Source organism: Trachymyrmex septentrionalis, unplaced genomic scaffold, assembly GCF_001594115.1.
Source record: "Trachymyrmex septentrionalis isolate Tsep2-gDNA-1 unplaced genomic scaffold, Tsep1.0 scaffold114, whole genome shotgun sequence".
NCBI lineage: Eukaryota > Metazoa > Arthropoda > Insecta > Hymenoptera > Formicidae > Trachymyrmex > Trachymyrmex septentrionalis.
Window position 1 is genome coordinate 80,489 of NW_017304269.1, and position 15,915 is coordinate 96,403.

The 15,915-nt window shown below is 33.2% G+C and overlaps 1 protein-coding gene across 3 annotated transcripts in view; it reads left to right on the forward strand.

Annotated features, from left to right (window-relative positions):
• The window catches only part of LOC108753458, a 17,618-nt gene extending 3,865 nt beyond the window's left edge, over positions 1-13,753 (forward strand). Inside the window, exons 4-13 of one of the 3 annotated variants that reach the window (XM_018495049.1) lie at positions 98-243; positions 529-701; positions 1,231-1,501; positions 2,297-2,419; positions 2,580-2,750; positions 2,890-3,050; positions 3,181-3,431; positions 3,634-7,825; positions 12,391-12,556; positions 13,263-13,753. In XM_018495049.1, the coding sequence (XP_018350551.1) occupies positions 98-243; positions 529-701; positions 1,231-1,501; positions 2,297-2,419; positions 2,580-2,750; positions 2,890-3,050; positions 3,181-3,431; positions 3,634-7,825; positions 12,391-12,556; positions 13,263-13,583 (5,975 nt within the window). In that variant the 3' untranslated portion in view covers positions 13,584-13,753. Of the gene's footprint in view, positions 1-97; positions 244-528; positions 702-1,230; positions 1,502-2,296; positions 2,420-2,579; positions 2,751-2,889; positions 3,051-3,180; positions 3,432-3,633; positions 7,830-9,714; positions 9,845-12,390; positions 12,557-13,262 lie in introns of those variants that run through there. The other 2 variants (XM_018495031.1, XM_018495040.1) reach the window with 2 other exon arrangements.
• Positions 13,754-15,915: the final 2,162 nt, after the last annotated feature.

Here is a 15,915-nt window from a genome sequence, read left to right on the forward strand (position 1 = left end):
CTTATTCAGTGTAAAGTCCTACAAGAAACATCTACTTGTTAAGAAATAAAATATTGATCAAAATTTGTTGTTCAGTATCGTAAATAAAACGTTCCAGATATTTCTGACTTGCGGAAATCTTTAAAAGAGATGCATTCACCTCTTCAGTTTGTCATTTCTATACACGATCCCGCGATGATGCTCAGAAATTCCACCATGGTACAACAGGAAGCTATCACTCGAATTATTGATATTATGAAAGAGGTATGGTATTTTTTATTGTGTGACGTCTTGTCTTTCGAGATGATTTAAAAATTAAATAATTACGTTGTGCGTGTGTGCGTGTGTGTGTATTGGATATATATTTAAAATATATATATATATATATATATATATATATAAAAGTAGTCATGAATAATTGAGTAGGCTGTTAAAAAAATATTAATTAAGATAAATACACTCATACAACAAAATTATCTAAATGCAAATGTTAAATTGCAAAAGTATATATTGATGAGTTGATAGAAAGGAGTCTTTCCTCTGTTTAAGGTGGATGGCGTGGAATTGAATGTAACGGCGGGCTCAAAGGACCGTCTTTATAATTTTATCAAAAGTCTCAAAGACGAAATGATTAAAAAATCTTATGACAAAAGGATTTTCATGGCTTTACCTATAAGATCGGAGGATCTAGCCAAGCAGTTTGACATTAAGGAACTCATGAAGTACGAATTATTTTAGTTGACACGAAACGTATTAGTTCTGGTTCGTCGAGAGTCAACAAAGTATTTTCATCATTCTTTTATCTTTCAAATTGTTTCTTTCTTTTGTGATTGTGAATTTATAAAATATTAAATTGTATAATTTTAACTAATACACTGAAATAGGATGAGTTTGTTTAAATAATACTCGTTACAATAATAATTATTGTAACGCAAATATAACTCGCTCATTGCCTTCTTACCTCTAATTTAAATTTTTAATTACCCCACATGAATCAGGTGGGATGTGACATATCCCAGCAAGATGAATTTCTATAACTTTCTAAAAAGTACCGCGCACATGTTGCCGGTTTCGTGCAACTGGAGAATGCGTTAGTAGTAATCATATTAAATTATAGTATTATTTATGGTAAAGTATAGCATGGGGTATGAGATATATCCATAACATATATGATTCATGTTGATTTTCTACCTGCTTCGCGGAGGATTAACTGAGCTTACTAATATTCTAATTTCTTTTATTTTTTATTAGGTATATTGACCTATTTACACTGTCAACGGATTACATGACGGATGAAGACGGAGCCTTCGTCACCTTTCACCCCTCGCGTCTGATGGGACTTTTCGACATGCTAAATACAGACAGCTTGATAGACTTAATAAGTGGATTAGGAGCACCCAAGCAGAAGATCATGATAACCGTGCCGGTCAATGCGTACAAATTCACTTTGAAGAATCCGGACGAGAACACCCCAAGATCAAAAACTACGGAGAAGGAGCCTGTGTCAATCGATCGTAAAGAGGTGTGACCGTTTTCTCGAACTATGTTTGCTTATGATTTCAACAGTTTAGCTAAAATAAATACGAGTCCATTAAAGATCGCAATCACTCAGAGAAAAAGACGTAGTGATGGCTACTATAAAAATGATAACTTATATACAAGTTTTGTATATTTTAAATTAATGTAATATTTGAATAAACTGTTTTATAGTTGCAACACAACTATAAAATAATTTTTTCAACTACAACGTAATACAACTTTTATAGTTAAATTATTATAGTTGCAACAATTATAAAATACATTATAATTTAAATATGTAAGTACATTTATTCTAGAAATCAGAGTCACCCTGTGTCTCATCTGTGATTAATCCGACATTTTTCTTCAATTTACACTAGTTGTAATTCATTATCTAGCTTTTTGACGATAAATGTTGCAGAAAAATACTGACGTATCCAAGCATTTTTATTCAAAAAGAAATACTTAGATATTATGTGAAATCGAAAAAAAGTGGGACTACACAGAACTACGACGTATATTCGCTGTGTGCTTACTTATTAGCCAGGAGTTATGAAACTTATAAAACTGCCACATTTACAGTGCCATTGCAGAGTGAGTAAGAGTGAGATAGCACATATCCGTCTCTCTCGCACAATTTTGAAGAAAAATTCCGGACATTCTCGAGGCCATATTCTGATTATAAGATCTTTAATTTATTCTATAATTTATATAAAATTTATACAGTTGTAATTTTTATAACTTGCTATCACTGTTTTTCCTTTGAATGAAATCTATTTTTAAACTATTTATGTTGTAGCTCTGCGAAGCTATAAACAACGGGGAATGGATCGTAGAACGAGATGAAGATCTCACAGCGCCTTACGCATTTCAAAACAAAACGTGGATTGCTTTTGAAGATAAGATTTCGGTCGGAATAAAGGTGTGTACGCGGATTTCCCAGTTGCTCACTCTTATGTAAAAAATGAATTACGATGCCATTGTTTAAGATTAAATAGATTATAAAACATCTTTCAAAATCTATTTAACTTGTATAAAAGCAATCGATGTTCGTATTGTTTAAACGTCAAAATTAATTTCAGGGGAAATATGTGTTTTTGCGAGACTTGGCGGGATTGGCCTTGCGAAATATAGAAAATGACATGGAGACCGAGTGCGAAGTACCGCTCACGCAAGAAATTTATCATTCCTTCACGGAGTTTAGAAAAAAATCGAGACGAGCTGTACTCAGTGCGCTAGAAGATGAGCTTCATGTATGTGTTTTGTGTGCGTGCGCGTGCGCGCGCGCGTGTGTGTGTGTGTGTGTGTGTGTGTGTGTGAGAGGGAGAGAGAAAGAGATTATTTTGATATTAAACTACTGTTCCTATTTTTACTAATTCATTGAAATTTCAGCAAATGCAATTTTCCTATCCAAATAATGCGAAAACGTCTAGCTTCCGTGTTACTCGAATTGTAGATACGGAGGGGCATATCAGAGCCATACGCGAAAACACACAAACCGAATTTGTTTGCAAACGTCAAGGTTACTTTGTCCATCCAAAAAGTTGCAATAGGTAGTTATGACTAACATAACATCAGTAATAATCGTATAAACTGATTAAATAAAAAAAAAATCACTAATACGAAATTTAGATTTCTTTATGCAGGTATATAGTATATCCAATAAATAATATTCTTTTACAGATTCTATCGCTGCGTGAAATTCAATCAAGCGATAGAAGACTATTCTGTTTTCGAATTTGATTGTCCAGCTGGACTGTCGTTTGACGAGCGCACGGAAGTTTGTGTTTGGCCAGGCTCGTTGCCTGAAGGCTCACCTTGTCCTGGCAGCAGCGAGATTGCTCCTGTCACCCCGAAGAGATTTGAATGTTCTCAACCCGGTTATTATGCGGATCCACAAAATTGTCGTTGGTTCTTTGCTTGCATGGACTTAGGTGTGTTACATGTTTAATGAATTATTTATGCATTCTATATAAATCTTATGTATTATTCAAAATCATTAAAGAAAGTATTATAATTGCAGAACATGACGTGTTAATTTCATCATTGCAACATATTTATATAGTATTTTTTCTTCAAATTTGCAACGCACATAAAATATTATATAAATTTATGTAATTATGTTAATATTGACAGGTGGAGAAGAACTAACAGCGTTCGAGTTCCGCTGCCCGTACGGCTTGGTATTCGATGAGAAGAAGTTAATGTGCGAGTGGCCTTGGCTGGTTCCAGCTTGCTCGGAATCTAGATCAGGCTATACCAGCCACGAATACAATTATGGAAGCTACACTCCAAGAACCTCTATTGGCATTGGAGCTGGCAGTTACGTTACCAGCGGTTTACCGGAATACTCTGTGGGAACGGATTACTCCGACATGGATTATTCTAGAACAACCGGCACCGGTATCCACAGTACAAACTATTTTGGAACTACTGCGGGAGATATTGGTAAACACCCTGGTATTGTGATTTCTGGTCCTGGACATGTAGGACTGTCCAGTGTAGTCGGTACTGATTATTCTAAATCCACCAAATATGGAGGAGCAGTGTCTTCTGTTCCAACGTATAGCAAATCACCCGATATACAGATTAGTTCGGTACCACTTAGTACAATCGTCGGAGAAGAACGTGGTATAGAATATTCAACAAGCAGCAAAATTGGCGATGGATATACTGGATATACTACTGCATTTACTGGCCAAGATGGCTCCGGATACTCTGTATCTACTGGTGGATTTAACACTGGATTTGCAAACAGGGAATCATTGAGAGGAGTTGCTGCAGACTTTTCTGGATCTACACCAAGAAAGTATTTCGGAACCGTTAGTGGAAGTCATTCAGAAGGGACTACTGCAAGTTTTTCCGGATCTACAACGGGAGAGTATTCTGGAACCGCTAGTGGAAGTCATTTGAAGGAGCAAGGTGTAACTTATTTGGAAAAACCTATCTCAAGGTATCCTAATTTGGCAAATGGTTATACAGGAAGCGTTAGTACGAGTAGTCCGATAATAGATACAAGTTATTCGAGAACTCCGGGAAGTTATTTCGAATCTAGATTACCTGGATCATCCGTTAATGTCCACGTACAATCTACTAGTCCTAAATATGATGGATCAACGAATGTATACGCAGGTTCCAACACACTTAATATTAATGGCTTCTCGACTTCCACCGGTGTCTATCCAGGAATAGCAAGACATCAACCGTCATTCGGTGAAACCGGCCCATCATTCGGATCTGTATCTTATCCTGGTGCTGGTGGCAAAATCGAAATAACAGAATCGACTGATAAAGAATATACGAGACCAACAGCATACAAAGGACCGACTGGTGCAGGATATTCTATAGCTACGGGCGGCATCAGCTCTGGCTTTACTGAAAATGACGTTGGTGTGTCAATTAAATCTGGGATAGGATCAAGTTTGCACAGTACAAGTTCAAGTCAAATCCCAGGAATTAATTTTGTTAGCGACGTTCCAAAGTTTAAACTGGAAACTTCAGGAATTTCTACAGTTTCCGGACAAATAAGTTTTACTCCTAGACCAACAAGCACTTCGACAAACTATAAATATGATAATAAGGAAGGATATACGATTCCTGTATTCGTACAACACGAAGAGTCCTCGATTTATCCCTCGATCAGAACAACTGGAGTTGGAGAAAGAAACCACGTCGGAACCACGATTGAAACGAGTGGAATCGGTTTAACAAATGGCTACGGGAAAACTAATTTAAACATAAGTATCTTTGGCAATGATATTCCTACTGGTTACAATATTCAGAAAAATACTCTTAGTGCTATTCAAACTGGAGCTACTAGTAAAGACGGAAGTAATACTATTGGTGACTTCTTTTCGAGGACCGTATCCAGTATCCACAGAAATGTTCCTGGAGCGGTATCAACTCCTGCCATTAACCAAAATGTTAAAATCCTAACCGGAGGAGGCCGACCTGGCTACGTCGCCCCTTCTGAAACAACGGGATATATGAATAGCGATGTGAAGACTATAAACGTTGGATCAGCTAGTCCAGGAACTTTAATATACGAAAAATCCGAAACGCCAAATCCTACGATTTCAATAAATCCTTCAATAGGTCCTTCAACCGCTGGTGTCTTATTGAAAGATAACTTTACTCCAAATATTAACATATTCGGACAAACGGCTCCTGAAATATCTATAGGTAGTTCCATACAACCAGATTCGACAATCAAAAGCTCGACTCATAAATCATATGAATCGCAATCAACTTATCATGGCATCAGCAATGCCCCTGCGAGAGGTTCAATTACCTATTCGAGTAGCACTCCAAGCGAAAGCTTGATACCTACAGCTCCTCAAAGCTATAGAACTGATGAAGGACGCAGCACTGTCACGTTCAATTCCGCTTACAACACTAACAAGTATACAGAGAAAGATATTTCGGACTACAGGCTAACCAGCACTGGTCTTCCCGATTTAATCGTATCCGATAGAGTAAAAAGTACTGGTGGCATTTACGATTCTAGATTCGAAAACTCACCTACTTCAGGATATTCTTTGAGTAAATCGGCTGTTTTCACACCAAGTGGCTTTACGAAGACTGGTCCAACCAGGACAGGTATAACCACTGCTGTTCTCGGAGGTGGTGACAGTTACTCAATAAGCACAGGTGATCGTAGACTTACTTATAGTCCCGATAATATTAGCGGAAAGGCATTTGAAGGGAACGTCGTTGGATATACTAGTACATCATCTACTGACAATCTGTCCGTTACTTTAACTTCACCTGGCTATTCCTCGAAAGCTGTACCGGATGCTCCGGGTGGTCGCTTCACCGTACAATCAGCTACTTCCGGATACTTGTATCCTAAGCCAGCCATTCAATTTGGAACTGGCGGTATCACGTTCTCTTCAACGCCAATTGTGTTGGCCGGAAGTAATGTACCGATCACGACGTCGCCACCGTCTTTCAGCCGCTTACCAACGTCGACAATCAGACCTGTAACTCATACTTCTGAACATCCAGAAAATTACAAAACAACTGCTTTCGAATCGTTTAAGATTCCGATGGCTGTTCCAACCGTCAGACCTGTGATCGATACCGGTTACAAGATCTCTCGACCGATCTCTCCGACAACCATTCCATTGTTAAAAGATGATCAATTCATCGAAAGAACGAGCGGTTCTCAGACTGCGTCAGTATCCATGTCTAACATTGGTTTAGGAGTGCCTTTCCAACGGTCTGATTCAAGCGGCCAGACAGGCCATAGCTCCTCGTTGGGATATCTCCCACCAAAGTGGATTGAAGCTGGCGTGACTGCGTCCACGACAAAATACGACTTATCTGCAATAACTGCACAACCAGAGCTCATCGGATTAACGTATAAAAAACCTTTACCGATCTCTGACGTTACATACAGTCCTTCCTCGTTCCATTCGCCCACCACATTTAGGCCTTCCAACATTTACTATTCCAGCCAAGGATTTTCGACTACTCCGTTTTCTCTAGGAACAATTCCTAGAAGTGGCTCTCCAACAAATCTGGATATTTCAAGGGATAAGATCAATAAACTAACTACAAACTGTGACAGAGGCACCATCAAGTACACGCCACCCAAGTATGATACTTATTCAAGCTCCGGATATGGCATTCAATCTCCGACATTTTCATACGAAGTTACTACAAAGTCACCAGAAGTCAAAGGCAAAGTCATCGTTAAGTGGAGCGATCTTCATCCACTTCTTTTAGGTAAACTTGGGGCAGAGTGCACATGCAAGGCCGATCCCTTTGCCAATCTTCGCGGTCCAGGAACGAAACAGATCGATTCTTCCAAGGGCAAGGTAAATCTGGCCAACTACGACTCTTCTGAAATCTACGTCGATCTCGGCTACTCTGAAGAAGATGACTATTCTACCAACTACAACGTTTTCCCAGCGCAGCCCTTCAAGATTAGTCCACAGGAAACGACGACCGTTTCGACTAATGTACCATCATCCTCTTACTTACCTACGATAGATGCCAGAACACCCGCGAGGAATTATGAGTCTCATTCGGGTCATCGAATGGGCAAAAAATTGGAATACGAAGAGAAAAATGAAGAAGAAAAGGAAGAATATGATGACGATCCTGATCAGATAATTAATGGTGTCACTGATTGCGCTAGGCCTGGTCTCTTCAGACATCCCGGACTTTGTAATAAATTCTACGCTTGTCATTGGGACCAGTGGAAGAAGAAATTCACGCTTCACATCTTTAATTGTCCTGTTCACTTAACGTTTGATTCAAACGAGGGCGCATGCAACTGGCCCAGTAAAGGACCAGCTTGCCAAGCCAACAATTTATTAGTGTAAATGCGTCATTAGACTTTTATTATCGGTTGATCAGCGTCTTCTTTATATCCTCATAATGTTCCTTTTAAAATTCTTTTATACATAATAGAATAGAAGAAATCAAAATCTGATTGTATATTTCTCAATCATATATTTAAAATCATTTTTTAGATCAATTAGTTTGGAAAATCAATTTGCCATTACACAATAAAACGTTGCGAATGCAGTAGATAGCATATTATTGGTAAAATAACGAGTGATTGTTACTTTCACGCGAATTCTCGGCCTTGGATTTCTTTCAGAATTTATCTTAACACCCAGATTTCCAAACGTTTGCATTGAATAGCATCGATAAATATCTCGTTGAAGTGAATTTCTTAGCATCGAAGAGGAAAGTCACAGGAAGGCGGAGACTTGTTGAGATGTGAAAAGAAAACCAAATTCAAGGCGATCGAGGTACTGCAGGAAAGCGTCGTTGAAGTGAAAGTAGTCCGTGCTTATTGATGTAAATCGCAAAAAACCCGTTAAATATCAATATATATTATAACTTATATTTCTATATTTCGAATTTATTTAAAAGCTATTAAGTTATTTTATGGTTTCTATGTAAATTTAGAATATAAATGGATTTTTCCGTTTAAGTTAAACTATATCGGTGAATAGATAAATTTTTTTTTAATCTTAATGACAATCATATATCAGCAATACGTTTTTCTTTGAAAAAATTAACTAAGGCAAGAGAAAGTCGAATTTTGAGAACACAAATAATTAATGCTTATTCTTTATTTAATTTTTAAATTTGCATATTCTAAAAATTTTGCGTTTTCGCAAAATTAGTGTAGATGACAAATGCTTCTTATAATAGGCGAGTGACCTAACTTCCTTTGCTATTTTATCTGGCGTAACGATAACGATAACGTGCTGTATGACTGATATTCTTCCTGATTGAGTTCGCGCTTTCCTTTCCGATAATCTTGATAACTTTTTGATATTCTTGAGATAATTATTTGAAATTTTCTTATATATACTATACATATACTATAAGCTTATCTTGATTTTCCGTTCCTATCTTATTTTTCGTATCCTCACAAAATATAATTTATCCTTTGCTTATTAAGAAAACATAGCGATAATGTCAACGTCTACGCTTTCTACGGTTTTGACAGCACTTTAATTACCGTACCATTTACCAAACGGTTAATTTAAAAGTACTGTTATGATCTTAATAAAGTAATAAATTGCAACCAAAGTGCATTTTCATTTATTAGCAAACTGACCTTTATCCTATTAAAATATTGTAATGAATTATTTTTTGCAATTTAGTGCCATTATTAAGTTGCATTAGATTACAATTTCAACAAAAATATTACAAGTCATTAATAAATAATATTAAAAAATTTATATTAAAAAATAGATTTAAAAATATATTTTCTGACATAAATTTTTTAATATCATGTATTAATTATATGTACAAATATTAAGAATATTTTTACAAATTTTAAAAAAGATATTTAAAAAATATGTTGTTATATGTAAAAGCATGTATTACGCTGCTTTATAAAGGATTATATTATGTGTTTATATCTCTTTGTTTTTGAACTTTTCCAGTTAAAAAATTAAATAACAAAAATGTTGTTTTACAAAATGGATAAACTTTGATTTATATCTGTTTATTTTTCAAAATTTATCAATCGTATCCCTTTTGCTTTTAGGATATTTGTGTCAAAAAAGTGTGATAGTTCTTTTAAAACCTTCCTCTCACTGATTATTATGAGAAGCCGTCACTACCTAACCAACTAACTTACCAGCGGCTGGAGTAGGGTAGCGATTACCAATTAGTGAGAAAGAGAACACTTGTTGTGGTGAAACAAGATGCAAAATGAAAGAAAAGGCTGGTGTCGACGCGCGATTCACTAGTCGAGCTAGAAGGTGATATAAAGACGTACAGAGGTCCGAATCGATCTGATTTGTCTTAACATCAGAAACCAATCTAATAGCGCGAAATCCGTCGCTGCCACACCACATTTTACCATCATGTAAGTCTGTTATTTATTTTACTATTATTTGATAAAAAATTATTTTCCCCCAGTTTCGTTAGGTATCGATTGTAATGCTCTTTATCGTGTTGTAACAAACATACCGTTTCTCCATTTCAATGAAAACATAATCTTAAAGTCAGTCTTAGAGTTGTTTTACTTTACATTAACTTTAAATTCGATTCAATTTACTCTTTATCTTTTCCTAATTCTAAGTAAATCCTAGGCCCAGTTTTTTATTATCTAGTTAACTTATAGTTAGGCTTAACCTGATATTTATCCAATGGGCTTCATCTATGATTCGATGATGTCATGGATGAAGCCCATTGGGTGAAGCATAATAAGGTTAAGCTTAATTATAAGTTAACCAGATAATGAGAAATCGGACTTTAAAATAAGTAAAACCGAGATTAAAGTTAATCTTACATTAAGAAAATCGAGCCTTATTTTATTATATTATGAGCTAATTTTTAATTATAATTTAGATTTTTCAATATCAAGTTGTTTAATATTACAATCAAGTATAAATTTTTTTAAAATATTTGATAAATAAAGATTAAGTACTAATTAAATTTTCCTTTGTCTTTTCCCCTGCCATACAATTGTAAATATAATTAAATAATATCGATCAAATTAACACTTTATTATTTATTTCTGTAATGATAATATAAATTTAGTAAGAATAATTTTGATTAACGTGAAAAAAATTACAAAGGACAATTGCAGTAACAATACAATAGCAATACAAATCAATCTTACAAATAAGTACAGGAAAGAAAAATGCGATAGTCGTCGACTTTGCAACTAGCATCACATTTTGCAGTTCCGATGACTAATAAATTATATAATACAAATGATTATCTCTATTTATTATTATTAGATGTTTTTTCAGTATTGTAATCGTGTTATTGAAAGGCAAGTTCAAAGTATTATGCACAGTGCATTTCGATCTAATCAATAACTTGACTTTTAGCTTCAATCATGCATATTAATATTTCTCTTTCTTTTAGCGACAAAAATCGATTTGCTTTATGTGGACACAAATTTCATATTCCATATTAGAAAAAAAAAAACATTAAATTTTTGTAATAAATATTACATTGTGATAATATTACTTACTATTTACAATTACAGCAAAATTTAAATATTTGACTTGTGCTTATAAAATATGTGATGAAAATATAATATAAACATTTTGTATTGCAAACAATGCAAACAATTTACAAAAATGTTCATTAAATACAAAAACATTTAAATTTCGTATGTACAAAATTTTATTATTAAAATTAATTTCTAATATTATTATTACATGTTATAATATATTCTTCAATTGTCAGAACGTTTCACGAAAGTTATGAAAACTTTTTATATTTTAATATATTTGTCTATAAGCATCTAAGCATTAATAACAACAATCTTTAATAGAATCTATAAAAAAGATTGTATCAGAAAATAGAAAATACATGTAAAGAAAACGATGAATCTGAGACTGAGAAATAGCCGCAAGCAGTGAAAGTAGCACAAACCATTGCACCGACTGAACTTTACCGAGAATGGTCACATGGCGATTAAACGTCAGACGAGAAAAAAAACGATATGAGCGTAAAAAAGTTCCTGCGCATATCCACGTGACGTATATTGCATAATAACATGTTGTCGCCTCGTCCGCATTGCTGCTAATTCCCAGTATTGTAATTCCAAATCGCAGTTCCATCTTAGATTTATTTGTAGATCTGTATTCAAAGATCCAACTAATTTGCACTCTATTCTCATAAAACAAATAAGATTTTTTTTTTAGAGAAATTTTTTCTCTAAAGAGAAGAAAGAGTTTTTTAGTTATATAAATTCACTTTAGAAAAAGAACTATCCACTCTATCACACTCCAACGTCGTATACAGAATAAATTGCAAGGATTGCAATGCCTCTTACGTGAGATAAACAAGGAGAATTTTGAAAAAGTGCATTAACGAATACAGAAATCACAATTAGAATTCGACGCAGCACTCATTATTGCACATAGACTAGAATTCTCCCATAAATTTGATTGGGAGAATGTAAAAATTTTAGACGAAGAAAACAATTTTTAAATAAAAGGTTGACACAGAAATTATTTTTATTAATAAACAATTACAGAGACTCAATATTAAAAATGACACGGAATCTTTCATCTCTTTATATTTTAATTTATTTCCAAGGACTTGAATGTTTCCCTCTCTCTATCATTTGTTGTCAATGTTATATATAGTTTAACTTTTGATCATATCTTTCACATAAGTTTGTACGATCGAACGATTGCGTTGACTAAGAAACTTGTCTAAATGACTATCATGTAAGTCAAAAATCAATTGTAATTTATCTATTGTTTATTAATTTTAATTTTTTGAATTTCTATTGTATTACTCGAATAAATTACACGCGTTCATCTTGTGTTTGGCTCTTCTAATTGGCATTAATTTTCTTTAATTTATTTTTTATTATTTATATGTTTATATAGAATCAAGTTAAATCTTGCTAATTAATATACACTCGCTCATTTATATGAATAGGGTGGTGTGGGCGGTGTTGACATTGGCAGCGATCGTATTGACCGATGCAGCGGTACCAGATCCACCAGAAAATTCTGGCATCACGACTATCGGCTCCAAAAAATTGGCAACTGCCGCTGATTGTGCCGGACTTGTCGCCTTCTCTGCAATCCAAGGGTCAGTAAATGTGAGTAAACAATATGATAATAATATTATGTAACACGCTTAATGAAAGTTTCCTTCAGAACTTTTATACGAATTAGGACACTTCAAATAAGATACTAAAAATTTCTGCATCTTTTCTTGGAATATTTCATATATATGAATTCTGAAATATATTCTAAGATTTCTCATTTTATAATTTCTTAAAAAATACCTTAATCTTTTTCAAATTTTACAAAATTTCATCAGAAATTAGATATGGAATATCAGAAATTTTAAAATTCAGAATTCACATATAAATTTCAGAATTTATGTATACAAGCAATTCTAGAAAATATGTTAAATTTTTTCTGAAAAATGGTCCAATTTTTATAAAATTTAAATTTTTTTTAAAAAGATATAAAATTATTCAAAAATTCTGGAAAATTTGGAATTTACATAAAAATTTTAATAAATTATAAGAAATATTCTGAGAAAATGTTCTAGTCAGGAATAATAATAACTTTAAATTAAAAATATAAGAACATATATCTGTCAACAAGGATTAATTTTATTTTATTTAAAAAATAACCTTAATTTTAATAAGAATAGAAGAATTTTTTGATGATAGAAAAATTTCTAGTTAGATTAGTAAACTAACTCCCTAACTCCCACGAAATAAAAACTTAGTTTTAAATCCTATATATTTTTTATGCATTTCAAGAATAATTTATAGATGTAAATGTATACAGGAAGCTAAGCTCATCCTCGCCGAAACGCTAATAGATAAGGGAGTCGGTTACGCGGCACAAACAGGTATCTTCACCACGCATTGTCCTGGCCTGTACCAATTCAGTTTCGCCGGATACGGTAGCACCGATTTGCGGCTAACATTGAAACGCAAACTGAACAAATCCAACAATTGGAGAACGATTATCAGCGCTGGTCCAGGTGGAGGAAGCAATCTCGTCCTGCTAGATGTCGAAGCCGGTGATCAACTTGCCGTTTTCGTAGAGTCTGGGAAGATCACCGACGGAGCCAGTTTTACGGGTCACCGTGTTTATAAAAGATAAACAATAATCTCGAACAAATTTACCGATCACTATTATGAAAACAAAATTTATGTTATAATCTAAATCTCAATCTAAAATAATTATTGATATACAAAGAAATAATTGAAAAAATTTTGAAATACCATTTTCAGTTCAAAAAAGTGTGTTTAATACAATAAGAAAAATTTGTAAGATAGTCGTTATAAAGTTTTGAATATTTTATAATTCATTTTTTATCTGATTAGTAATATTTTAAATTGGATCTTTTAAAATATCTGATTAAAATTATGAGATACTAAAACATGATGTTAAACCGAAAAATCGTTAGAGATCATTAAATGCATTTAAAAGCAATTACAAAAACAAAGAAAAAAGGATTGAAACGCTTTTGCAAAAATCCGAGTTTTTCTACAAACAAGAGCTTTGTATACTGAAATATAGGTTTTGATTCGTAATTCTAAAACTTCTCGATGAACTTAATATTCTGTGATAGCTATTTCATTTCGTAGTCAAAAATTTAATTGATATTTATAATTTCTTAAAATAGAAGAATAAAATATATAATTATTCTGTACATCAAACTTTTCCGGTTTCCAGTTTTCGCTTTGCGTTTCTTTCAATTCGCTTTCTAACATTTTTTATTCACATTAACTTTCTCTTCATCTTTCAATTCATTTTCCTCAATATATCATTGCTTCCTTATTTTCTTTGCTACGATAACGTATGATTAAGAAACAACTTTCTCTGTGCAAAATGTACGCCTCCCTTTCTTTCTATATTTCTTAATTAAATTTACATTTCTAATCATTATTATTTTCTAATTTTTCATATCTCTCTTCTGTAAATTCCTTTTTCTTATTTCTTTCTATTTAGTTATGCATCTTTGACTTCATCATTTTTTATTATTTCTTTAGCTTTATTAAAATTCTTACTTCTATTTCATATATATTAATTCTTCATCCTTTCTCTCCTTCCTCTGTCTTCATTTTTATTCTCTTTGAAATTTTTTATTCTTTTTATCATTGAATCCACATTAAACTTTTAGTCTCTTATGAACTTTAATACTTTTCTTTTGACATAAATTATCCTTTATTTTTAAAATTATTTTTCGTCTTATTATCTTCCTATAGAGTTTTAATTTATTCTTTTTCTTGAAATTTTGCTTTGCATTTTAACAAATTCAATATAATTTCTTAAACTTTTTATCTTATTTTCGTTATTTCCACTACTTCCATTTCATTATCTCTAATATCGTTTTCTCTTTTAAATCTAATTTCTCATTTACTATTTCTTTGTTTCTCTCTCTCTCTCTCTCTCTCTCTCTCTCTCTTCTATTCTTTTTTTTTCTAAACAATACATAAGTACATTATTTTTTTTCTTAATCTTCTGCCTTCTTTTTTATAAAATTTTAATATATTTTTTATATTTTTGTATAATTGTGTTTCCAGTTTAGTTTAAATATAAATTGCTTGCTCAATCTCTTTTTTCGTCTTGATCTATATCTATCTATCCACGCAACAATTCGAAATCATATGGACATCTGAATGACGTCCTATTTGTCATACATGGACATATCGAAAATTTCTAAAAATATTCTTCATATAATATATCATTCGTATAATATACCATCTAAAGACATCTAAAGACATCTACAGACATCGTTAGTACGTTCAATTTCTAAGGACACAAAAAATTCTAAAACTGTTCTTGCTTTCTAGACTGTGTAAGTTATTGAGCGAGGGGGAGGGGAGGGGGGAGAGAACCGAACACAGTTGTCATCAGCAAAGTCCGAAAACTTTTATTATCAAAAAATTTTATTTATTTTCATTTTAAGTTTCCAATTACAGGAACTCACTTCTAAGGCATCATTTTATTATCATTTTACTAAAACTTGAGTAAAAATTTGTCACTGTAAAAAATCTCATAATGCTGCATCTTTTACTCTGTTTGATGTAATTTTTTAAATACAAATATTAATAATTGAACTCCGCTGCGTCCATCTAGTGATGATGTCCCGCACTGCTTGAAAATTGAACATATTGACAACGTATTTTAGATGTTTATAAAATATTCGTGTAAATATCATTATTATGGACGCCCTAACAATGTTCTTGGGAACGTGTTTCAACGTGTTTCAACAGCGACATAAATGAGATTTTTCAAGACATATAATATTTTGGACGTCCGAGGGCACCGAGAGGTCGAAACATCGAATTGTTGAGTGGGTATTCATTTATCAGTATGTCTATTAATATTTATCTATCTCTTTCGTTCTGTTTCTATTTTGCATATGTGTGTGTGTGTGTGTGTGTGTGTGTGTGTGTGTGTGTGTGTGTGTGTGTGTGTGTGTGTG